Below are 25,466 nucleotides of genomic sequence, written 5' to 3'. Positions count from 1 at the left end.
CAGAGAGAAATTGCAAGAGGCTAAGCCCCAGTGAGCAAATGCTCACCACACCTCTGCTTCTGTCATTCTTGCTAGAATCCCATGTGCCTGACGACCTCATGTAGCCAAACCCAGAGCCATTGTGAGAGGGGGACTACATGGTATAGATGCTATGAGGAGTGCTTGCCCATGGGTCACCCATGTAACAGTCTACCTAGCACACACACGAAGACTTGTTTCAGTTCACAAGATGGGAGAAAGATAGGAAGACCTTTCACCCACACCCACTCTTCTGGTAAACTTCATAGCAAATTGGAGCATTGTCTGGAAACCAAGAGTTTGAGAGGCCTGGTGATCACAGTACAATAGTGTTCTGTGATGCTGCAGTCACTTGGCAACAATCTGTTCTACTCATCCTCTTGCTACCCCCTGCTTCCTTCTGCTCTTGACACCCCATAACCTCTGCTTACTCATGGTTGCTCATGCTGCCTTGGTTCTGTGTGCCCTCTGGCCTTTGTTCCCACTCCAAACTATCGACTCACTCTCCCTCATTGCCTCATATTTACCCTCCCCCTGAGGAAGGAATTTGTTGCCACTTTGTTGATCATTTAAAACAGCCTAGTCATCTCAACAGGCTCAACATGGCTGCTATCCGGGTCCCACTCCCGGCCCCGGACTCTGCCAGCCTTGGTCAGGGTGGTGGGGTCAATGCAGAAGGACATGCTGATCATAGCAAGCATTCAGAGTGGAATAGTCTTCCCTTCATTCATGGTCAACTGTGATTGGATTTGGAGATGGGAGGAGTAAGGCTTCCTTTGAGAAGCACTGTTCCCTTTCTCTCTTACTACCCCTGTCCTTTCTTCTGCAGTCAGCTCTGACGCCCCTGAGGCTGATCCGGCCGGCTGTTGTCAGATAACCGCTGCACAAGTGTAGAACAGGTGTCTTCCTTGGTCAGGGTCACTAGTAGTCTCACCCGTATGGACTTTGCATTAAACATGCTTTACCCTTTGTCTTAGATCTTTCAATTATGTCATTGTCTACTACTTTTTTCCTGTAATTGACCATGCTAAACAAAGGAAGTGTGGGAAAAGCCAGTATCCAAATAATTACATGAGATGCAGAAAGCTAGATCTTGCTGAAAGGCATTGGTATTTTCAATGAGCTAACTTCAATAACAAAAAGGCTGATAAAATTTTTTCTAATTTCAAGAGATCCTTAAAATCTTGGTTTATATATGTTTACACTTCTTATGCATGGAATGTGTCTAGAACAGTTTGCAAAACTCCGAGAGAAATGGGGTTGCTAGGGTTGCTTCCTTTGAATTTATGTTCCTCTGTACCTTATGGATGTTATGCCATGGGCATATAGTATCTACTTTTAAAAATGACTTTTTAAAGCATGTCTTGTCTGCATTGTCCTAACTAGCAACTCCTTTAAAAGGCCAGGGTCTGCATGTGGTACAATTCCAGCTGAACTATTCATATGGAATGCCTCATGAAAAGACCCCAAAGTCATGCTATGAACAACACTGAGAAGATATTCTGTGGATATTCAGAAACCATTGGTACTTTGTTTTTCCAACATCAGTGACCAAACTTGGTAATCCTATTTGTTTGTTAGCGAAATGCCAAGTAAGAAGCTATGAGAGGGAGGGGAAATGCTAGAGGCTCCTCAGGGTGAGGCAATGTGAGAGGGTTGGAAGCTTCAGAACTGGAACTCTGGGTCTGGCACTTCACACACTGGTGTATGCCCTTCAGCAGGTGACTTTGCCATTCTGCATCTTGGATTCTGTATCAGTCAATTGGGAAGTGTAATAGAGCTTACCTTTTGGGGTTATTGGCCAGATAAGGTGAGTGAATGCATGTCAGTGTCATTCCGGGCATATGGAAGGTGTTCAGTGAATAATAGCCATTGTGACTGGCCTTTTTTTTTTTCCTTCTCATCTATTAAATGGGTACAGTACCTGCTTTCCTATATTCTGAGTTTTTTACAAATATCAAATAAGATAACCATTTATAGTGCCCTGAAGAATGAAGATTTATCAAGATGTGTTCTATCATCTATTATTTGGGTAAAAACATCTGTTAATTGTCCACCTATCCTTGCATACTATTCTAGGTTCTAGCTACCAGATTCCTTGTTGAAACTCTACTGTGGGATCCTTTTGGGCTAGGAGGAAATTAGAAACATGTTCCTTGGTGCTTCTCAAAGTTTACCTTGTTATTTGAAGAGACCATTACAATCTCTGTCCTCATCTAATCCCAGACTGCTTTTCCTAGTGTGTTTTCATGGTAATGTAGTTGTGGTAGATTTAAGTATGACTTTGTTGATGTGTTAATGATGTAGTCATTGTCCATTTATCATTGACCTTCCTTCCCTAGTCTCAGACTCAGCATCTGTGATGGAAGACTACAAGCATGGGCTAGAATGGACATTAATGTGCTCATTCTAATGGTAAATATTTAAAAAAATATAAAAAGTAACAATCCCCAAGTTGACTGCAGAAAAACACCCTTCCTAGTCAAGATAGTGTCACATCCAGTGAGAGAGACCAGACACTGATGGTCACACATAATCAGTGTGCCCAAGGGCATCCAGTCACATAAGAATATTTGTTTATTGGCTTAGAAAATAGATAATGTTATGTTGTACAAACAATGACCCACCCATGTTGGGATGCAGAAAATGAAATGGTGAGTAGTGCATGGTCTTCCGGCTCTGGTAAAGAACTGATATATTTTCTTCATTAAAATAATCTCATCTTTCACTTGAGAGAAAAAAACAAGGATTTTATTTTCTTTCAAATGACAAGACTTCTTAAGTGAGCCACAGGAGAGCTATGTTTCTTGGGCTTCATATGAATCCTTTGTCAAAACTTAAGGATTTTCTTTTTAAATATATGGTAAATAATGCAGGGGAACATTTGCTCTGTGATTAATATACATTTTGGGCAAAAAGAAATAAGGGAACCTTGACTTGTGTTTCTTTTCTGATGATGAAAAATTTACTGAGGAAGGGAGAGGTTTCTCTCCCTTCTGTTTCAGAAGTTCTGTGGGTAATATGTGAAGAGTTGCTTTGAATTAGCTAAATGAAGGGAATTATTAAAAGGCTTTTCTGTTTATCAATACTCTGGGGTGATTTTAACAATATATGTGGTTTTAAGTATCAAGGTGAATTATATTCTGAACTTGGACCTACTAGTTGTCTGACCCTTGGTTTCAGCTCAGGTCACAATCTCAGGATCCTGGGATTAAGCCCTGGGTTAGGCTCTCTGCTTAGGCTGGAGTCTGCTTGAGATTCTCTCTCTCTCCCTCTGCCCCTCTCATATATGCTGTCTTCCCCCTCTCTTTCTCAAATAAATAGATAAAAATCTTTAAAAATTAAAAAAAAAGTGCATTTTTTTTTTTTAAATTTCAACCTGTGTTGTACTAACCTACTCTTTGGCCCTGACTAAATATGATGCTGCTATTTCAAACTGGGGTTTCATTCATTTAATGTAATTGCATAAACAGTTTAGTTTTAACTCACGGTTCTCAGGTAAGAGAGAATGACCAACAATTTGCAAGGTAAACCAGAAGACAGATGGGTTCCTAGCAGGGCCGGGTGTTGACATCAATATTGGGAGTGTGGAAGCGGTGGTTTTTCTTTGTAAGACATGCAGAGCACATCACTCTTACAGAAAGAAAGCTCAATTTTCTGTAGCTATATTTGATTTTCACTTTGACTGAGAGCTGGGGACCTAATGCTGTCCTTAGGCACTGAGTTTTTCACCTATGATGGCATACGTAGGAGGAGTGGGTGATTTTCCATGGGCAGGAGTCAGAGGATGGGCAGGGCAGTTGCTCTGTCCTCCCCAAAGAGAACCTACCCTGGAGACAATTTTGTGGCTATTGGTGCCATTAGCTTACTACTTCTGCAGAAAGACCACATCTAGCTCATGACCTCCTCTCATTGCAAGGATTTATTCACGTCTCTTTAAGTAAGTACTTTCTCAATTTTTCTTAAAATTTGAATTTTTTCTTTATGCGACACTGTGATTTAATGGCAATACCTTATTCCCTATAGAGTCTGAAAAGGTAAAGCAGATTGAATGATGCTTCCTCTTACAAGAAACTGCCTAGCAGTTTTCTCTCTTTGGGAGGATGAATGATTAAGGCAGGCAGGCAAAGGAAATAATAAATTAAGAACTTAGAAATTGTATGTAGCTGCTTAAGATCTTATGGGCATTGCAATTGATCGGTACATCTTTTTTTTTTAATATTTTTATTTATTTATTCATGATCGACAGAGAGGGAGGGAGAGAGAGAGAGAGGCAGAGACACAGGCAGAGGGAGAAGCAGGCTCCATGCACCGGAGCCCGACGTGGGATTCGATCCCGGGTCTCCAGGATCGCGCCCTGGGCCAAAGGCAGGCGCTAAACCGCTGCAGGGTACCAGGGATCCCCTCGGTACATCTTTTAGAAAGTGCTTTAGTTCTCCTGTACCTCTTCAGAGAGCTAGGCATGTAAATGGGATACAGCCGATTAGCCTGACACAGAAATCAGGCAGGTGTGCTGTTTCTTCTCTCAGCTTTTGATTCTGGAGTTATCTCTCCATATGTGTGCTATGTAACATTAAGTTGTTTTGGTGCCATTTATTTGTATTTTCCGTAAAGCTCGTGTATAAATTCAAAATTTTGATTTCAACAGAAAAATCACAAGAGACCTAAATAAATCTGATTAAATGATGGAGATATGTTTTGCACACAAAAAAAGGCTGATGTATGTTTTGGCTAGAGATAGTTAGATGAGCTTCTGTATCAGCCTCTTGAAGTTTAATGGGCATGATTGTTTATATATTGTAATATGGAGAGATAAATTTCTTGGATTGTAAACGAAACCACAGAATATGAGTGTTTCATTCAGAAAACAATATTTATGTACATATAGTGTCTACATTTAGCATAGCAAGTCCCCCTTTTTTTTTGTTTTTACCAAGAAATGTCCCAACTGCAATTGTCATCAGGTTCAAATCAGAATTCAGTTGCTAGCAAAACACATTATCAGCCTTGTTTCATGTCCCTTTTATACATGTAAGCTCTCTTCCACACACAGACATGATATAACTAATTTGACCAAATAGACGAAGGTTTGGTTTTCAAAGCCAGTAGTATAAATATAAACACAGCTTTAGGTAGACTGCATTCAGACTGTATATCTGAATAGAAACCTCATCTTCAATGATCTTAAATCTCTATTTCTTTACCCTTTCCCCCCTTCCTTTTTTTTTTTCCTATAAATATTTATATACACCCCATGATGTGCCAGGCACTGTGTTGGGCTCTGGGGACATAATAGGAAACAGTAAAGATGTAGTCTCTAACCCTTAAGAGGCTTTCAGTTTAAGTAGAAAAGATGGATGTTATCAAAATACACCATTAGCCAAATAATAAAAATCACACAAATCACTCAGTAATTAAGCTTTGGAAGCTGCCCTCATCTGTAATAATAACACCCCTCTCTCTTCTGAGAGAGCCATTGGTCACTCCCACCTGTCCTCATTAATGAGAAGACATGATTAAACGCTTCATGCTCTTCTGTGTAGGACAAACACTTTGTTGTGCCAGGCACACTATGGGGGGTTGACAGGAGAGGGATACAAAAGTGGAAGAGACACCACCTTTGCCTGAAGGAGTAGGGTAGAGAGCCTGCATACCAAAAAATAGATCTGTTTATTTCTGTATCTGTATGATATACATCATGAGTGAAACTAGGAATTTTAGGAATTCTTAGGGGAGGGGTGCAGTGACTTCTAGTTTGGTTGATCAACTAATATTTCCATTTCAACTGATCTATAAAGAAATGAATTGGACTTTGATAAGGAAATACGGTGGAGAGAGCATTGCAGGTAAAAAGAACAGACAAAGGCAAGAGGGTGGGAAAATTCAGAGCATTTTGAAGGAGTGACCCGAGAAAGAGAAACAGAAATAGACCATCAAAAAAAGAAAAAAAAAAAAAAGCATTTTACAAACAGGAGGGGATAAGTTTGGTAGGATACATTGAGGCCAGATCACTGAGGTTTTTTTATTATCTGTTTAAGGAGATACTGAACTTTATTTGGTGGATCCCACGGTTTAGGAGGGTGACTGCTGAGGAAAGCTTGAAACTGGGAACCCGGGGCACATCTACTGCCCTGGACTAAGTGAGAGATGGGGATGCCCTAACCCTCGGTGGTTCAGCTAGTAAATAAATCAGTATTTGGGATTTGAAACGAAATTGCAGCAGAGCCCTGGACTTTCCCAAATATAATCTCTAGAACAGAGAAGCCATTAAGCATTCCCTCTAAACTCACTTTCTAGTCCATTTATATGTCCAGGGTTTTTTTTTGTTTTTGTTTTTGTTTTTTTTTAGGAATGCCATGATAGCCTGTGATATAAATACAGATATTTAAAATGGGAAAACCATAAGGATGGCAGCGTGGACAGATTTTGCTTGACATCACTACAAATATTTCTGACCTGATTTTAGCTGATTTATGAATAAATGATTATGCCCGTCCTGAGAGTTAAATATTTAAAAGTTAGCTCCGTTTCAGAGTTCATGTATAATACAGAACTGATTTTCTGGGCTGCGGACTTCGTCTCATTTCCTTCTTTATAACACGCCATAATTCTCATTCTCTCCTTTTTCAGTTCCCTGCATGAAAATTATTTAAACGTCGCACGCGAATCTTTTGTGAAAGAAGAAAAGGAGATTCAGTTTGCGGGTCTCAGCAGGAGTTAAGCTAATGCAGCTTAAAATAATGCCGAAAAAGAAGCGCTTATCTGCAGGCGGAGCGCCCCTGATTCTCTTCCTGTGCCAGATGATTAGTGCACTGGAAGTACCTCTTGATCGTAAGTATTAATGTTTTAAAGCTGTTACACCCGGGAGTCAAAGCCTCCCCACCATTTCCCATCCCTGTGAGCTGTGTGAATGCAGAAGGTGTCTGTGTGATACTGAAAAGCTAATCAAAATTAATTTGGCTTTTACCTACAGCACCTGGTGTTCATAAAGAGTCTCACCACAGAAATGGCCATTGAACCGGTCAGACCATTGTCCCCTCCTGGTCATTATCTTTCTTCCTCCTCAGATGTCTTTTGTGTACCATGGGGGGGTAGGGGGATGGAGAAGGAGCGAATGGTGGGCTGCCCTGATCCTCCCAATGGGCGACTCTTGATAGGAGCAGTCCTGCAAGGAAACTCTGTGAATCACTTTGAAATGGCCATGGAGACTTCCCCCACTTGTCTCCTCCCCACTACTCCACCCCACCCTGCCCCACCCCGCCCCCTCATGTGCTCACAGTGCTCTAGGAAGACTGGGGATGGTTTCTCAGCCAACCACACACCCCTCGGCACCCCCGAGACTACCCATAATTCATTTCTTTCCATCCCAACCGGTCAAAATTCACAGTACAGAGGAGTCTGGATCTAGGACGTGGATCTTACCTAAAGCCTAGAGAAAGATCTTTGGTTTTAAAAATGTGACCAGAGACCACAATTTAAATTTCGTGGAGAAAACAAGTCATGTGCAGAAACACTATTTGAAATGGACCAGCAGCAGCTACTGTGTGAGCCCACCCCGTTTCCTAACAGGAAAGTCACGTGCTGTGCTCTCCCTACTTTGGGTGGCCTGGTTGTGGAAAATAAAGATAACACTGGGTTCCAACTGGTCACGGCTCTTGCAGCAGAAACCAGAATTTCAAATTTGAGCAGTGACTGTACTTCAGATTTGGCCTTTATTCTTGATCTGCCTGACTTCTTTAAATCCATTAGCTTCCTGAATAGAACATCTGTTTGGCAAGCTTTCCAAGGCGCAAGGATGATAGCACTTTTCCTGGGGGCTCTTCAATTGTCAGGATGTCATTTTTTTGCCAAAGAAGGTTGCAAGTCCCAGTGGGAAGACATTAAGAAGAGATGTGGTTCGCCCCACACTTCGTAGACTTCCTTTGCTGTGCATCTAGAGTCTAAAGGGCAATAAAATGCAACATTTTACTTCCTTTCAAAAAATTTTCATTCATGGACCTTAATTTCAATTTAAAAAAATGTATGATTGTTTAAGCCCGTTGGAGTTGGATTGCCCAGGTAAGCATTTGCCCTAGCAGGTACACACGGGACAGACAAAAGCACTTGAGAGAAATGGGCCTTTGTTCTCTCTTGTGTTAAATATATTCTCCCTTAATCTGACTGCTCAATCTAACAATTGGGGGGGAAACAGTCACCTATGGCTAACTCAATTATCGCTGCTAATGGAGAAGAGGCATAACCATGATGAAAAGAAAGTCACGGACAACCCAGGCGCTCCTGCATTAACCTTTGCAAGCAGCAATGACAGGCAGCACTGCAGAATCATTTAAATTGCATGCTAATGTTAATTTCTTCCCCACCCCTGCTCCTGACACCCCAACTATCTGAGCTGCTCCTTGGTGCCGGTACTAGCAACCCCTGGGTGAGGAAGGATTCTGAAGCAGAAATATGCTAACACCGCTGAAAAGTTCAATTACGGACTTGAAGATGAACCATAGAAATAGAAAAACCTAAAGCCAGTGTTGTATTTGGCTCGGATGGAGCACCATCATTGTAGCGACGTCCCATTGTTAGGTATGATTACCATGTGCATAGTGATGTCTGGGATAATAGGATCAGACACGACACAGTATGTGACAACTCAGATTAATTGTAGATTTCAGCTATTTTTCAAATTGAACATAATTGCTTGTCCAGCACAACATGCATGGAATGGAATTAGCCATTCCTATTCCTAGAAGAATCCTCTTTTTTTTTTTTTTTTTTGCTTACAGCATTCCTTTTGTTCTTCCCTATGTTTATGCGGGATGGCTGCTGCAGGAGTAAACAAAACCATCAATGGGAGTGTCTTTCTTTGACCACTTCACGGCTTCCACCATCACCCATCACCGTACTGGTTTTTTAGGTCAAACCACATAGACAAGATGCCCCTTATATCTCCAGGGTCCTAACGTTCTTATTACTAACATCTGGTTTTCTTTAATCCTGTGTGCCCACTCACCTGCTGATATTGATGGGGAAAAAGCAAAACTTCTTGAAGACTGTAAGTGTCTTTCTGTAATTTCTAGGCAGTGTGAAAATTTGGCCATGTCTTTGTTTTCGAATTAACACTGTGAATTGAACGCACACGTTTATGATTTGTGACTAACGTCTTTTTAAGCATGTGCATTTCTTATGGCTAAACATTGATTTAAACAACCAAGGAGCGAGTTTAACATATTCCCTGCATGAATTCTGAAGACTCAGGTATCACTCTTTCCTTTACCAACACTCTGCTCTACTAACTTCCAAGCTTTATTCACATCTGATGTAACCTCAATGAGAAAATTCATGAAACTTAAAGAAAATGCCTGTCCAGTTCTAAATGCCATTAAATGCTTGCTGGCATAAAGGCATGTCTTTTGGTATCTTTCAGAAGGTGAATGCACGCGGATGCTTCACCAGGTCAGCAGGGCCATCCGTGCCTTGTCCTGCTTCTTCAGGACTGTGTAGTGTTCCGGCAGCATAATGGCTCAGCGACTTTGACTATTGTTCTGAAGCGTGCAGAAGACAAATAAGCAGCCCCCACTTAACATCGTTTCTGAGTGGCTTGCTCTAAGCAAAGACCTCTGCTGTCTCTGGCAGTTGGGCAGCACCTAGTATCTACCTAAAACTTAGTTTTCGGGCATTTGAAAAATAATTCCTTTGAGATTGGATTAACCAGAAAAATCATGTAAAATCATCTTTCCGCTTATAACCTCTGAGCATTTGTTAGTTGCTAGGTGACCTAAGTGCTTTTCAAACAGGTGCCCGTAGACAGTAAACTCCTGGCAGCTAGAGGAGTGGCATCTGCAGCAGACCTGTGAACGGAAGTTCTGGGTTTGAAACCACCAGGCTCGCATCTCTGTTACTTGCAGAAAAATAGAAGGAATTGGACTGAGGTACTTCTGACAGTCCCCACCACCACTCCCCTGAGCCACCACCTGGGTGGTGTGGTTTCCACCGTTAGAGTGTGAAATTCTGGGCTTCTTTCCATCATCCCAAACTCTAGACTCCAAGAGCCTAATGCATCACTCAAAGATGAAGCTGGTCCAAATGAAAATGATTATGACAATAATTCACATGGAGCTAACGCTGAACTATTATGGTATTGGCACGTACCAAGAATCTTACACAGGTTCTTTTATTGACTCCTCCCAGTGACCCTAGGAGGTAGATACCACTTTTAAACCCAATTTTCTGTCTAAGGAAAGTGAGGCTTACAGAAGGTAAGAAACTTGCTTGAAGTCACAGCTGGTAAGAAACAGGGTGGTTTCTTAACCCCCAGACCGGAGTGCTGACCAGAGTGGGAACTGACAGGGCTTCAACAGTGAGTGTTCCTTGTAGGGTAGTGGAACCTGGGAAGAGCAGCGGGCCAAGTGAAAGCATGAGATGAGGGTGGCTTTTGCTAACCGGAGGGGAAAGTTTACTAGGAGCATAATAAATGGAGAGGAATGAGCTCTGCTTTTCATCAGGGCTTTCGGTATCATTTGGATAGTCAGAGCCAGCATTTTAGTGTCCGTTGTGGTGGACAGCAGCAACAGGACAGGAGACCAGACAGGTGAATAGAACCACGTTTGCAGCTCATCAGGCAGGGAAATGATAAATTTAGCCTTGGCAGTAATTAACCACAGTAGAGAAAGACAAGAGCAGAGGGCAACTAGTAAGCTTTGGAAACACTTGGTTGGCAGGTGGGAGAGGTTTCAGGAAGCACAGAGCATGGGCAGAGAGGAAAGGGAAGAGCCCGGATATGAAAAGCTTAAAGGATCTAGATAAGTCTTTGTTGGGGGAGGGGGGACAGACGGTGTGGAGGGCTGTCCTGTAAGATGTTTAGCAGCATCTCTGGCCTCTCCCCGACAGATGTCACTACCACCTCCAGCCCCCATGGTGACAACCAAAATTGCCTCCAGAAATGGCCACATGTCCCCCAAGGGGACCCTGGGTTAAGAACCACTGGTCTGTGTAAATGGCTCTTCCTGGGGTTGTACAGGCAGTGGCTTCCACCAGGAGAGTTTGGTCCTCTTCTCTGCTTTGTGCCTTCCTAGTCAAGCCATTTTCCTGCCCTAAAAGACAAACGAAGTCGAAAGAGATTGTTTTCTCCAATTCCTGTTCTAACATTCTGTGATTCTGATTTCACAACAAGGACATGAGGATCTTAAGCGTGGCTTGAGCCCTGGACATCCAGATACCAGCTTCCTTCAGATTCAGTTGTTCTGGGTCAGAACAATTTCCCCATCCAATTTGAAAATAAATGAGCAGATAACACTTTGAAGAGCAAAATGGAAATGTCTCTTATAACCAAGCACTTCCCAGTTCCACTGATCTCCTAAACGAAGACTGTTCTCTCTTTGCTGCTAGTAGCCACCTACCTCCTGGCTCTCATAAGACATGCCAAGCCCCCAATTTACTCATCTTTTTAATGTTAACTTCTCAAATTGATTTGTTCCCAACAAATATTAATTCACATTAGTATACTAATGAACTATAGGCCAGTTACTCTTTCCTAAGAAACTCTCATTTACCTCATAACTTCATAAATTTTATTGAAAAGCATCATTTGAACCAAAAAAAAAAAAATCACAAGAATTTCTCATTGTTACATCAGAAAAGAAATAGTCTTAATATTAAGCTTGTTTTGGTGATTATTTTCCCAAACTTTTAGGGGGGGTAAATGGGCTCTGTGAATCCCTTTATCTGTGAATCCCTATAAAGTTACCAAAAGGAAGCTGTGCCTTGACTTCAAAGTTTTAGGAGACTTTTAGTTAAAAATCTAGCGAAGTATGTGCTGCCATAGGAATTGCTAAAAATATTCGGAACATATTTAGTCCAGGGTAAGTGATTTTGATATAGAAAGAGTGATTTTTGTTTATGATCTTAAATGATTTCTTTACATTGTTCTTCTTTCTACGATTAAGTGGTACAACCTCCAACCATTACTCAACAGTCTCCAAAAGATTACATTATCGACCCTCGAGAGAACATCGTAATCCAGTGTGAGGCCAAAGGGAAACCTCCTCCAAGGTGGGTGGCTTTCTGCTCTGTTACAGATCTGAAAACAAACTTTGGTGTTAATGTTGAAGGTAATTTCAGGTCCTGCGTATCTCTGAAGTACCACATGTAGGTTCATTCGTTTTGTCTTTCTGATGAATTAAAGTCAGATTTGTTCTTTCTTTTTTTAAAAGATTATATTTATTTATTCATGAGACACAACGGAGAGAGGCAGAGACATAGGCAGAGGGAGAAGCAGGCTCCATGCAGGGAGCCCAATCGGAACTGGATCCCAGGATGCAGGGATCATGACTTTAGTGAAAGACAGACGCTCAACCACTGAGCCACCCAGGTGCCCCGGCTTTCTACTTTTCCAACTCAGGTGTCCTCAGATTTGTTCTTCTTGAACACACAGATCATTGGGTTTCTGTACTCACAACCTTCTGCAGAGGGCTCACAAATTGTAGGGAGATGCAGAGGAAAGCCTTCTAAAAGCTCTGCTGCCCTTATGGGCAAACCTGTTTTCTTCTCTGGTCCTCAGTTGCTTCCTCTGTAAAATAAATAAGTTGAATTGGATGGCTTCAAAGATCCGCCTTTGCTCTGCAGAGGTCTCTAAAACAGTCTTAAGTGGGGTTTTCAGACGTGGCAGGGCTCAGTCCTCAGGATTCTCCAGTGGATCTTGGCATGAGCACTGCACAGTGTTTTAGAGGTGAGAGAGACATGATAGGTTATCTGGCCCCACCAATAAATTTTATAGACGAGAAACTGATGTCTGGCCATCCTCTTCAATGTAGCCAGCATCACGAGGCTAATCAGCCGATGCTCTGACAGTCTCGCAGTAATCACGGGGGCTTTGGAGAGTTGAATTATTATTATTAAAATGTAATATGGGTTTTTAAATATCAAAGAGGTGACAGTTTCTAGATCTTTCATTTCTGAGTCTGTTGCCAGCCTTACTAGCTATCGCAGATGGGCACCTGAGAAAAAAAATTCACTGGTGCTAAACACTTCAGTATATCAAAAACATTCACAGGGGTTTGCTTCAAAACAGTATGTTCTTGCCATATTATTAGAAACTTCTAGCACCCAAGTCCAAAGGTGATGTCATTTTGTGGAGTCTTCTTCAGTTTCACACTGACTTAAGACTTCCTGCTGCTCTCTGTAAGGCGGGATTGTTCCACTCTGCACTACTATTTTTGGGCCAGATAGTTTTTTTGTTGTGAGAACAGGGGGCTGTCATGCACATTGTCAGGTTTTTAGCAGCATCCTTGTTCTTCACCTCCTCTCTGCCAGTAGCACCCACCTCCTGCCACCTCCCACCCCGAGATGTTGGGATAACCACTGCAGTAGGGTAAGCAGTGGGAAAGGAAATCCCAGTGGCCCGGGGAAAACATAGTGAGGTTTAGAGATTCATGCCTTTGTATGAGCGTGGCCTCTCTGGATTTATGACTAGTTATAAAGCATTTAATTACCTGAGTGCCATGCCTTCTATCTAAGGCAATCTTTTACATAAATGAAACTGAAAAAGAAGAATTTCATTTCAGTTGACAATTTCATATACAAAAGGAATTTGTATAAATCAATTTACAAGGAATTTACAAAATCAATCTCTAGAACTGAAAATTCTCAAAATGTATTTTATGTAGAATTACCGCTTTAAATAACCAACATTTAAGATACCACTGAATCCCTCCTCCCTTTGCATTTTGGTACCTTGAAACTGGCCTGATCACTTTTAACCACACACATGTACTAGTACCCGCGAAGGCCTTTCTTGTCACATTTCAGCCCAGAGCAAAATTTTATAGACAGGTTATCAACTCCGTGAACAATGGAGTTTACAATAAAAATGCTAATAAAGCTCTAAGAGAGAGTGCCTTGGAGACCTACTTTCTGTATTTTCTTTGAAAAATGACAGGCAATTTATGTGCATGATTTCCTCGGGACAGATTTCGGCTAGTTCCAATGAAGACATGTACCTTACAATGTATGGCCAGCACTTTTTTATAAGTCAGGACCCAATGAAACCTTTTAGGTAGGGAGCCTATTGCTCTTTGGCCGAATATGAAAATGTAATCATTATTGCTAGAAACCTACAAATCGGCTAGGAATTTGTGAAAGAGGAAGTAATCCTATTTTTCTGGAATGTTAACAAGCTTAATCCTTGATGTGTTGGGCAGCTTCTCCTGGACCCGAAATGGGACTCATTTTGACATAGATAAGGACCCTCTTGTCACCATGAAGCCTGGCTCAGGAACCCTCACAATCAACATCATGAGTGAAGGGAAAGCCGAGACTTACGAAGGGGTCTATCAGTGCACAGCCAGGAACGAACGTGGAGCAGCAATTTCTAATAACATTGTTGTCCGTCCATCCAGTAAGTGGGATTTGTCCACCAAACGGGACCCTATTTCAAGGCTGGCTCTGAGACTCAGCATCTGTTACCTCCAGATACCATCCAGATACTCTTACAAGAAAGCAATGCTGTTGATTCAACTACTCTCGCTTTGTTTTGCCTGAAAATTATTCCTTTCCACTGCCCCCTGAGTTCCTCCGTCCAATGCTTTGCCAACCCAGTGTCTTTCATGCAAACTGAGAATAAAACACCAGTAGGAAGAAAAGTGTTTCTTCCCCCGAATTGATCAAATTATTAATTTCTCACATATCTTATGTATGAAGCGAACTTCCAAACGACTGTCAGAAATAAATTCAGTGTAGGAAATGGACCATGGATAATTAACATTTTTGTTTCAGAGTTTTACTGGAAGCAGAGTGGCCTCGTTACCTTGATATTATTGTGGCTCCTTCGGCAGTAGTTGCTACTCATGACCTCTCAACAAACTTGTGTTTAAAGAACATGTATTTAAAGAACAGTAACCATTTGCAGTTCTGGTCGTTTTGAAACTTGTTATTACCTGTGTTCATTATTAGGGAAAAAAATTACAAACAACAAAAACGCAACTGAAAAATTTACTCATGAACCTTTCCACTCAAGCAAGTAACCGCCGTTCTTTCTGTGTTTTCTAGGCAGGTAATGCATGGATGTGTTCCAGCCAAGCTCATTCTGAAGTACTATTTTATAACCTTTTCTGACTTATCTACATATCCTGTATATTCTCATATCAATCTTATACTTACTTAATAGCTAATAGCATAGAGGTGCACAGTTATTTGTTTAAACAAATCTTTTGACACTCAGTGTTTTCCATTCTTCTGTGAAAAACATACTTGTAGTGAAATTATATATCTTCTTTTTTAAAAAATATTTTTAAATTTATTTATGAGAGACACAGAGAGAGAGGCAGACACGTAGGCAGAGGGAGAAGCAGGCTCCCTGTGAGGAGCCTGATGTGGGACTCAATCCCAGAACCCTGGGATCACAACCTGGAGTCGAAGGCAGAGGCTCAACCACTGAGCCAACCAGGTGCCCCGAAGTTATGTATCTTTTTAATGATTTATCTAATAATACAGATTTTTAGACCTGGCATTGCCAAGTCAGCATTCATATACTATTGATGGCAGTGAATGAAAATTACAATTTTTTTACTTTGGATTTAAGAATTATTTTCTCCCATGATAAAAAAAAAATTATTTTCTTGTTATCTTAATGTACATGAATTCTGAGTTACTGTTACCCCAAAAGTTTATTTGGTCCTTTTAGTGCTCTTTCTACTTTTCAATGCAGAAATAACTTAGAAGTTCTTATTTTATATCATAGGGTCACCATTGTGGACCAAAGAGAAACTTGAGCCAATAACACTTCGAAATGGCCAGTCTCTGATCCTTCCCTGTAGACCCCCACTCGGATTACCACCACCTATAATATTCTGGATGGATAATTGTAAGTTTTAAAAATACAAACTTTCTTTCTTCAAGATTCTTAGGATGATTTGCTGTCACAATGAACTGTTAACTCTTGTGATTCCTAAAATGCTTATAAAATGTTTCAGAGATGCTCAAAGAAAATAAAAGCTCGTTGAAATAAATGACATGTCAGGAAATAAGCAACATGATTTTCCTGAGCACCTACTGTGTACCAGGCACCGCTCAAAATAAGCCAGATTTCCTATTTCCACCAAGTTCATATTCTATGCAGTGGGAATAGTTAGAGGTGGAGATGGAAGCAGAAATAAATGCACTTATAATGTAGGTGTCAGTTGGCAATATATGCCATGAAGAAAAATAAGCAGTTTTGAGCAGAGACTTAAAGGAATGAGAGAGCAAGACAGGCCCCTAAATGTCCAGGTGGACGGAAACAGGCAGGCCCCAGGCAGGAGCATCCTGGTGCCTGTAAAAGCCCCAGAGGGCACTGTGGCCAGACCAAGGTAGCCCAGAGGGAGGGAGACAGACACGGTTAGAGAAGTCCAAGGCTCAGTACAAAGTGCTTTGGCTTTTGCTCTGAATTAAGTAGGGAGACACCGAAGGAGTGACTGCACCTGAACCTAACGGCATAGCAGTAGCATCCCTTCATTTCCTGTGTGGCTTCCAGAGGGGACAACAGCAGGGTAGGGATGTCTGCCAGGAGGCCACAGCTGAAATCCAGGCAGGAGCTAACGGAGACATGGACTCGGGTCAGGGCCATCAAGTGGAGAACAAATGGTCCGCTTCTGGATATGTTTTGGATGTAGAGCCTCCAGGATATATTAGGATCAGGCTGGGGGCACGAGAGGAAACGACCAAAGATGAAGATAGAGTTGAACACTGAGCAGCTGGCGACATGGAATCACCATCTCCTTGAACAGCAGAAGCCCATGGATGGGGGTGGGGCAGGGAATCAAGCTATTTGGGATGTGTTATATTTTTTCATTTAGGTTATTTTTTTTTAATCTCCAACAACAGCTAATATTTATTGGGTGTTTATTAAGTGTCAGTTCCTTTGCTGAGAACTTTACATGGGTTATTGCATCAATATTTTTATGACAGCTCTATGGGGCATGTCTGATTATTCATCTCCTTTTTATTTTTTTACATTATTTTTTATTAAAGTATAATAATGTCCTGTTAGTTGCAGGTATATATCATAGTGATTTCATATTTTTGCACGTTACGAAATGATCCCTGCAATAAGTCTCATTACTATCTGTCACTATACAGAGTTATTACAATATGACTTCTTCCCTACGCTGTACATTATGTCCCATGACTTACTCATTTTATTACTGGAAGTTGGTGTTCGTTAATCACATTCGCTTATTTCTTTTTTTTTTTTCTTTTTTTTTACATTCGCCTATTTGCCCACCCCCCAGCCCCTCCTCAGTTCTGGTAACCAAGAGTTTCTTTCCCACATCTGTGAGTGTCTTTTGTTTTGTTTTTTTAGATACTACATATAAGTGAAATCATATGGTATTTGTCTTTCACTGTCTAACTTATTTCGCTTAGTGTAATACTCTCTAGGTCCATCCATATAATCACAAGTGGCAAAATTTCATTCTTTTTAATGTTGAATGGTATTCCATTGTATATATGCCACTTCTTTATCCATTCATCTGTGGATGGACACTTGGGTTGCTTCCATATTTAGCTATCGTGAGTAGTGCTGCAATAATGTGTCTCTTCAAATTGGTATTTTCATTTTCTTTGGATAAGTACACAGAAGGTGGAATTGCTGGATTGTAGGGTAGCTCTATTGTTAACTTTCTGAGGAACTGCTGTACTGGCCACACTAGCTAGCCTTCCCGCCAGCTGTGCACAAGCATCCCTTTGCTCCACATCCTCACCAACACTTGTTATTAGGTTTTTTATAATAATAGTTATTCTGACAGATATGAGGTAATTCTGCTTTTTAGATGAGGAAACTGAGGCACAAATGAAGTCATCCATTAGGTTATTTCACATCTGTTTACCGCAGTCTTATTCTTAAGGGTCTTCTTGATTGCTGCCTCACCTCCCCGCCCAAACCTCCTGTGCTAATAGCCTAGCATGTTACCTTAGAGGTAGCACAGGGTTCTGCTTGGAGACCAAGAAAGCAGGGTTTTGGAGGTGCGAGGTCCATTGGACAGCCATGAGGAGGTGCCTAGCAGGAGTTGGAAGGCAGATACAGGGTTCTGGTAAGCAATGCTGGAAAAGTAGTGCAGAGGGGCTCCTAGAGCCAGGGGCTGGGTGAGAGAACTGGAGGAGAAGGGGTACGGAGACCAGGAGCCCCTCAGGGGAACTTAAGGAGAAACCAGCAAAGCAGATGAGAAGGAGCAATCACAGAAGAAGAAAAGAACAGAGAGAGCAGTGTCCTTGGGATAAGGTGAAGCAAAGTGTCAAGAAGACAGAACAATCAACAGTTTCAAAAGATCAGATAACTTGTTATCTGACTGAAAAACAACTATTCAATGTGGCAACATGGAGATCACTGTTGACCTTGAGAAGAGTCCTTTAGGTGGAACGGTGGGAATGAATGCAAAATATTTGTAGGGAATACAGTCTATTTTCAGGGCCATGATTTCCTCTGAATTCACACTGTTCACATTTCTAAAGAGAAAATAAGCTAAATTCTAAATTTAGAATATTTGATTTCCAATCGTGACTCTTCCATAAAAATACTCAGGGAAAGTATCCCAAAGAAGTGAAAAATAAATACATAAGTGAAGAAATGAGCAAACGTATTTTCCTGTTACTGCATCACAGCTTTGGAACAGATTTTGAAAGAATACATAACAAATCAGATTCAAACAAGAGGTGTATGGGGTCGAGAATAACAGTATCCAAATGTCACCACTCAAATGAGGCCCAGCGTTCGGTCCTTGGTTCTAATTCAGAAACGATAGCCTTTTTTCACTTAATAAATAGAAGAATACATGTAAAGATTTAGGTTCATCTAAATATGTAGCTTTGTTTTCCATGTGGTACTCCTTAGCTGTGTCATTTACCTACATTTTAGGCTGTTGGCAAAGGATCTGGACCTTTCCAAGGAAATTGCATCTGGAATACGAGAAAGAATTCAGATTTGTGTAGCATTCTGTCTTGCAAGATGACATTACCAAGTTTTTCCTATCTGCCTCCTTTTTTTTTCTAAGTGTAAGGCAAAGGAACTTTGGGAAAGTCATAGGAAAGTCCTACCATCCTCTTGAAGTCCCATTCCCTTTCACTTGACCTACCAACACCCATCAAAAATAAAATACCAAGAATCAGAAGAGAATAAATGTACGCTTATCTTTAACTCTTTGTGTTCATTAAATAAGTGTACATTATTTTCCTGAGTTGGTTTTTCTTTTTCTTTTTCTTTTCCTTTTTTTTTTTTTTTTTTTTTTTTTTTTTTTGAGGGAAAGCACAAGCAGGGGTGTGGAGGGGCAAAGGAAGAGGGAGCAAGAATCCTAAGCAGGTTCCACACCCAGCATGGAGCCCCACACGGGGCTTGGTCTCACAACCCCAAAATCATGACCTGAGCTGAAATTGAAAGCCAGACACTTAACTGCTTAGCTACCCTGGTGCCCCTCCTGAGTTATATTTTTTTTTAATTTTTATTTATTTATGATAGTTACAGAGAGAGAGAGAGGGAGGCAGAGACAGAAGCAGGCTCCATGCACCGGGAGCCCGACGTGGGACTCGATCCCGGGTCTCCGGGATCACGCCCTGGGCCAAAGGCAGGCGCCAAACCGCTGCGCCACCCAGGGATCCCTCCTGAGTTATTTTTAAAACAACTCTTTCCCTAGGCATTCATGGCTTATAATCATGAATTTACAACCACCAGCTAAATCTCCAACTTGACTGAGAACTTGGCTAACAGGGCCTACCTGCATTCTTTCAAGCTCCGAATGCACATTTTCCCGCCCCCAAGGAGCTGCGGTCTTTCTCTCCCAATTTTGCATGTCATGTAATGTTAGATAGGGCACCTTTTGTAGGAGGAGCATACTGCATGGCTCAGACCAGAGAATCCTCCAGAAGACAGAACACCTAGCCCCAAGGCTACTGGAAGGTGCAGGTTTCCTGGTTCTCTCACTTCAGAGGCACAGAACTCTCAGTTAGGGCTCCGGGAGCTGAGCCAGAAGCTTCAACACACACATTAGCCCTCCAAGTGTAAGTTCATGTGTAGATCAGCGGCCCTACCTCCCCGCGTCCTTCATCCTTCAGTACCTGAGGCTGGACAGTTCCCTAAATGGACCTGAGGGGAGGTAGCTGTGAAGCTGGAAGGTCAGAGTGCCGACTTGATTTCATTGAATCACGGAGCCCCTTGCAGGGGCCTGGTGCCATTAAGGGCTACAGCAGACCATCTCTGTCCTCCCAGAACCAAAATTCTAGTGCATAAAGACAGGCAACAAAGCACACGTGGGACAAGTAAAAATATGTCATAGGTTAGAAGGAAAGAAAAAAGTCATGGAGGGGAGGAGGCTAGGCTGGGCGGGCCTCTGAAGGGCTCATCTGCAGCATTACATCATTGCCACACGCTCTTGTGGATTGTCCTGTGTGCTATCCGATGCCTCCAAGGGCTTGCGGGGGAGGGAGCCTGGGGAGCCTGGGGTGCCTTGCATGGGCCTTAGCTCGCATTTAGGTGCTCTCACAGTTTTTGGTGTCTGACCAAGCATGTGGAGGCTACCCAAGTTAACTTTCTTACAAGCTTTTTATTTTTTTATGTTTTTTAAAGATTTTATTTATTTATTCATGAGAAACTGAGAGAGAGAGAGAGAGAGGCAGAGACACAGGCAGAGGGAGAAGCAGGCTCCATGCAGGGTCTCCAGGATCACGCCCTGGGCTGAAGGCAGCACTAAACTGCTGAGCCACCTGGGCTACCCTCTTACAAGCTTTTTAAATGCGTTTTCTAAGATACGTGTGTCTATGGGTTTGACAGCTCTATACATAACTGTTAAATATTGGGAAAAGTCATGCACACTGTTTCATAAAGCGTTTTTTTTGGTTCACACTTGCTTAATACAGCACTTGACTGTGCAACTCTAATCTCATCTCTGCCCCCACTCCAGAGAAATGAGGGTCTGGCAGGCACAGTTGGAGTTTGCATGTGTCATGCTGTTGTTTCAACAGTTACTTGAGTTTACTGGAAGAGCTTTGGGGGGCTGGGGGGGAGATTCCAGTGAAGTTCACAAAACTATTAGTAGATACATTTATCTTGGTCATTGGGAAAGTGGCCACTTTGTGATGGAATCATCTGGATGTCTCTCTGCCTTTCTCCAGCCTTTCAGAGACTTCCACAAAGTGAGAGGGTTTCTCAGGGTCTGAACGGAGACCTTTACTTCTCCAACGTTCTTCCGGAGGACACCCGTGAAGACTATATCTGTTACGCCAGATTTAATCACACTCAGACCATACAGCAGAAGCAACCTATCTCTGTGAAGGTGATTTCAGGTAAGATCTCAGCCTCCTGACTCTTGCCCTTTCAGTGATGTTTACAAGCTTGCATAAAATATATTAACTAGTAAACACTATGACTTTGAGGCAAACAGGTTCATTGATCAGGAAACTACGTGTGAGTAGTTATTGGCATGTTGGCAGGTAAAGAGCACACATAACCTGAATGCTGTATTTGACATTCTTTGCTGATGTGATATTACCATTGCTGTTTAAATGATAACTTTCTGAGTCTCCTTGGTATCCAGAGCATTTACATATGCTTTACGCCCCGCCATGCCTGTAACTGCAGGCCTGAAGCTTCAGCTGTTTCTATATTACCAGCTGGGGTCGCTGAGTGAAGTAATCAGTCACTTACAAAGTTAAAGTCTGTGTTTCTTGGTAGGGGTGGCACTTGGTCAGCATAGCTGTATATATGTTTGCTTTTGTTGCCCGATACTTTTTTTGTAGTACCTTCTCCCCTGCTTTTTTGCATTCTTCATAATATTCTGTTTATTTCAGTGGATGAATTGAATGACACTATAGCTGCTAATTTGAGTGACACTGAGTTTTATAGTGGTGAGTTTCGGTGACTGCAACCGCTACTTCTCTCCTTCATCATAGAATTTAGTTCACTAACTTCACCTCCATAGCTATTAAACCTAATTTTTTCATGAAAGTCCTGGTTCCATGTTTAATACCACTAGAACAACTGCGTGTTTCCTACGAAATTTAGCTCTAAGCTTACATCATGTCACTAAAACATTTTCCACGTTGTATGTATAATAATGAAAATTATTATCACTGTTTTCATGTAAAGCACCATTTCACGTGATTTGGGGAAAAAACTCTTTCGTGTATGTTCAGAATTATATTTTTCTTTCTTTTTTCGTCTTGTTCACAAACTTTTCCCATTAACCAAATAAGGGTGCATTAGCCTGCTGGAATACTAACTTGTCAGTCTGTTAGTAACCTTTAGCAACTAACAATAAGTGGCTTTTGATAGTAGATCATCACATTTCCCATCTGTTCTCACATGACATCGTCAATGTCATATAACCAGCAATAGTATTTCTCTTAGTTTTGTTTAAAACTAAGCCACTATCTTCAGTGGAAATAATCGTTTTTATAATAGAGCATTTAAAAATGCTTTATTCTTTAAAAAAAAAAAAAAAGAATTTGATTTCCTTAAGGGAAGTGTGACTCTCAAGTATAGAGTCTATCGATGAAGATTGTGGTTTCTGGATATGGGGTTCCTCTTAATGATCTCTAAGGCAGATTTTCTGCTATATTCATTTTTTACCTTTGAGATATAAAGCAAAAAACATTAAACTGCTATCAATGACCAGAGTAGGCATGCCACAACTCCTGCCTTACTATTTTATTTTATTTTATTTTATTTTATTTTATTTTATTTTATTTTATTTATTTTGTTTTGTTTTGTTTTGTTTTGTTCTATTTTAATATACTCCTGAAAAAGATGGGCCTCAAAACCATTCCCAAAGTGATTTCAGAGAGATAAGATTTCTTCCACAATTTCTAAAGTCTTAGGAAAATTCTCATTTCTCTCAAGTAATACCTTCCCTTGTATACAGTTTTCTCTTCTGAGAAATGAGAATAATTCATATATTACCTCTTCACTCAGTTTCCGTGAACATCAAATAGGTAATGCATTTAAGTGTTGAAACTGTAAAGAGCTATGGAACCTTAAGGTGGTATAATTCCTATGTTACGTTTTTTTCTGAGAGGCCATCAGAAGATAAGGCCACATTTAAGCAAGGTTTCCATAAAATGGAAGATGGCCAATGTAGGGGCTCCCTGAGATCTCTGACTTGAGGCCTTTTTTATTTTTTCATTGAGGAAACCAACTTAAATTTATTTAACATTCATTATTCTTATTCATATTCATTATCTAACATTCATAATTCTTATTCAAATTCTTAAATTTATGGCACATAATTTGCCAGACCTCTGTCAGTAACTTTCTGGTTTGGTTTTCCATAAATCTTGCACTTTGAGGATCTTGATATTTAGACATCCACCACAGATTTACCTTCATGATTAATCAGTGGAAGTGACCATAATGTTGTCCCTCATGTAAACCAAACTACCTCTCCCATAGTCACAGCTTTTAGAAAAACCTAACATCTTCCACAATATAGTTAATTTTCTCTTTGACCCCAGCACTAATTTTAAGGGCTGGAGGGTCTGATAACATGACTTTCGATGTCCACATTTGGAAAATTTGCCAACCCGCCAAAAATTCATAAAAATGTAACCCAAATTAAAGGAATGCAGAAGAATAAAATGGTCCTTTGTATTAGTGCTTACAGAACCCACATCGTTTCTGTTCCCAGCTGAGTGAGCAATGTTTGTAAGGCAGAGAGTGTGGATGTGTAATTTAACAAATTTCACAGCGTTAAGTGGTTTGGAAAAGGGATTAGATTTTTAGGCAGTGAACTGTGTTTCTAGAAATACATATTCATAACTTTTAATCCATTTGATTTTATTATTTGCAGCTAAATCAAATAGAGAGAGGCCACCAACCTTTTTAACTCCAGAAGGCAATGCCAGTCACAAGGAAGAATTGAGAGGGAATGTCCTTTCGCTAGAATGCATTGCAGAGGGGCTGTGAGTTCATGCTTTCTTTTCTCTTTTTTTAAGATTGTATTTATTTATTTGAGCAAGAGCAAGAGGGAGCATAAGCATGGTCGGGGTGGGGGTGGGCCAAGGGGGAAGGGGCAAAGGGAAATGCAGACTCCTTACTGAGCAGGGAGCCTGACTCAGAGCTCCATCCCAGGAACCTGGAATTTATGACCTGAGCCAAAGGCAGACTCAACCCACTGAGCCACCCACGTGCCCCTGTGCTTTCTATCTTGATGTACATTTCTTACAAAAACCTAGTGGATTGGTAGAGAGGCCTTGATATCAAAGCAAGAATCACTGTCTTAATACTAATTCCCTCAAGCATCAAGAAAAATTTGATACTTGTTTTCAGAATAAGCCGCATGAATCTCCTATTATTGAAATATTCTCTTAATGTAATAGCGTTCCTTTTGAAATAAGTATCAGTAATCACCGCATGGTTGCTCTGATTGTAATTAGGGTGTATTATTTCGCTACTATCAGGTAGCAGCCTCAAAACTTAGCAGCTTAAAAACAATAGCTATTCATCATTAATCATTTGTCCACAAATCTCAGGGCAATTGCCACCGTGGGCTACCTCGGGATGTTTCAGGTTGAGCCTGCTCGTGCACCTGCTAGGCAGCTCAGCTCTGGACTCACAATTCTGGGGGTCTGCTGGCTGCAAGCAGGGCAGCTCTTGGCCTTGAGTTTCTCCTGTCCCTCAAGCAGTCTACCCCTGGCTTATTCTAACAACAGAAGCACACACGCCCTCCTCGGGCCTAGCCTCAGAACGGGCACAATGTCCCTCCTACTACTTCCTGTTGGCAAGTCATAAGCCTGGCTTCTCTGCAGATCCCTCATCTGTGCACACCTCAAAGCTGACGCTGCCCTCAGAAGTTATGTGCCCTTGACCAGGGCTACAGGAAGGCCTCAGCTCCGATACAAGAACAACTGTTATGTTAGGTGTGCATCAGAGGCAAGTTTCTGCATAGCTCCCTCTTAAGCCTGGCACAGAGCAAGTACTGTTGATATGGGCACATTTGCTGGACACACTGAATGGAATCTCAGAAATATTGTGATCCCATGTTCCGATCTGTGCTGTCCTTGACTTGGTAACGCAGCGGGATGGCTTCACTGCAGGAGACGACACATGGAGACCTCTGCTGGTCATGTCAGGAAATCACAGTACACGCCACTCAGTTCTTCAAGTAACTGAAAACTAGCAACCCCCCCGCTTAAAGATATATTAGATTATATATCTTTCCCACCAGAATTTAAAAACAAAACAAAATACCCCAAACCCTTGCAATTTTCATCATTATGGTATTAGAAAGTGGTCTAATCTACCAACCTCCAACCTTTTGGCAGTAGAGATACCCATTCTCATGATTTTGTGATTCTTCTTCCCACCGAGGGTCTATTATAATAGTAAAAACGAAAATATGGTAGATATTTGGAAATTGCATAAAACTTCCAAAAGAATTTTTAAAATCTTAGTATGTTATAAAATAAGATTGGGGCTCTGTCATTTATAAACCAATAGCTGTAGG

The 25,466-nt window shown here is 41.3% G+C and overlaps 1 protein-coding gene across 20 annotated transcripts in view; it reads left to right on the top strand.

Annotated features, from left to right (window-relative positions):
* NRCAM (neuronal cell adhesion molecule) overlaps nt 1-25,466 on the top strand; it is a 275,969-nt gene that overhangs the window by 192,179 nt on the left and 58,324 nt on the right. For 9 of the 20 annotated variants that reach the window (XM_077864057.1, XM_077864071.1, XM_077864070.1 and 6 more), the window contains 8 exons: nt 6,649-6,849; nt 9,044-9,061; nt 11,952-12,057; nt 14,205-14,401; nt 15,743-15,865; nt 21,139-21,309; nt 21,814-21,870; nt 23,811-23,922. In XM_077864057.1, coding sequence (XP_077720183.1) covers nt 6,744-6,849; nt 9,044-9,061; nt 11,952-12,057; nt 14,205-14,401; nt 15,743-15,865; nt 21,139-21,309; nt 21,814-21,870; nt 23,811-23,922 — 890 coding nt within the window. In that variant the 5' untranslated portion in view covers nt 6,649-6,743. The remainder of the gene's footprint in view (nt 1-6,648; nt 6,850-9,043; nt 9,062-11,951; nt 12,058-14,204; nt 14,402-15,742; nt 15,866-21,138; nt 21,310-21,813; nt 21,871-23,810; nt 23,923-25,466) is intronic. The other 11 variants (XM_077864075.1, XM_077864073.1, XM_077864066.1 and 8 more) reach the window with 3 other exon arrangements.

This window comes from Canis aureus, chromosome 21 (assembly GCF_053574225.1).
Source record: "Canis aureus isolate CA01 chromosome 21, VMU_Caureus_v.1.0, whole genome shotgun sequence".
In the NCBI taxonomy this organism is placed as follows: Eukaryota; Metazoa; Chordata; class Mammalia; order Carnivora; family Canidae; genus Canis; species Canis aureus.
This window is presented reverse-complemented; position numbering and strand designations above follow the sequence as displayed.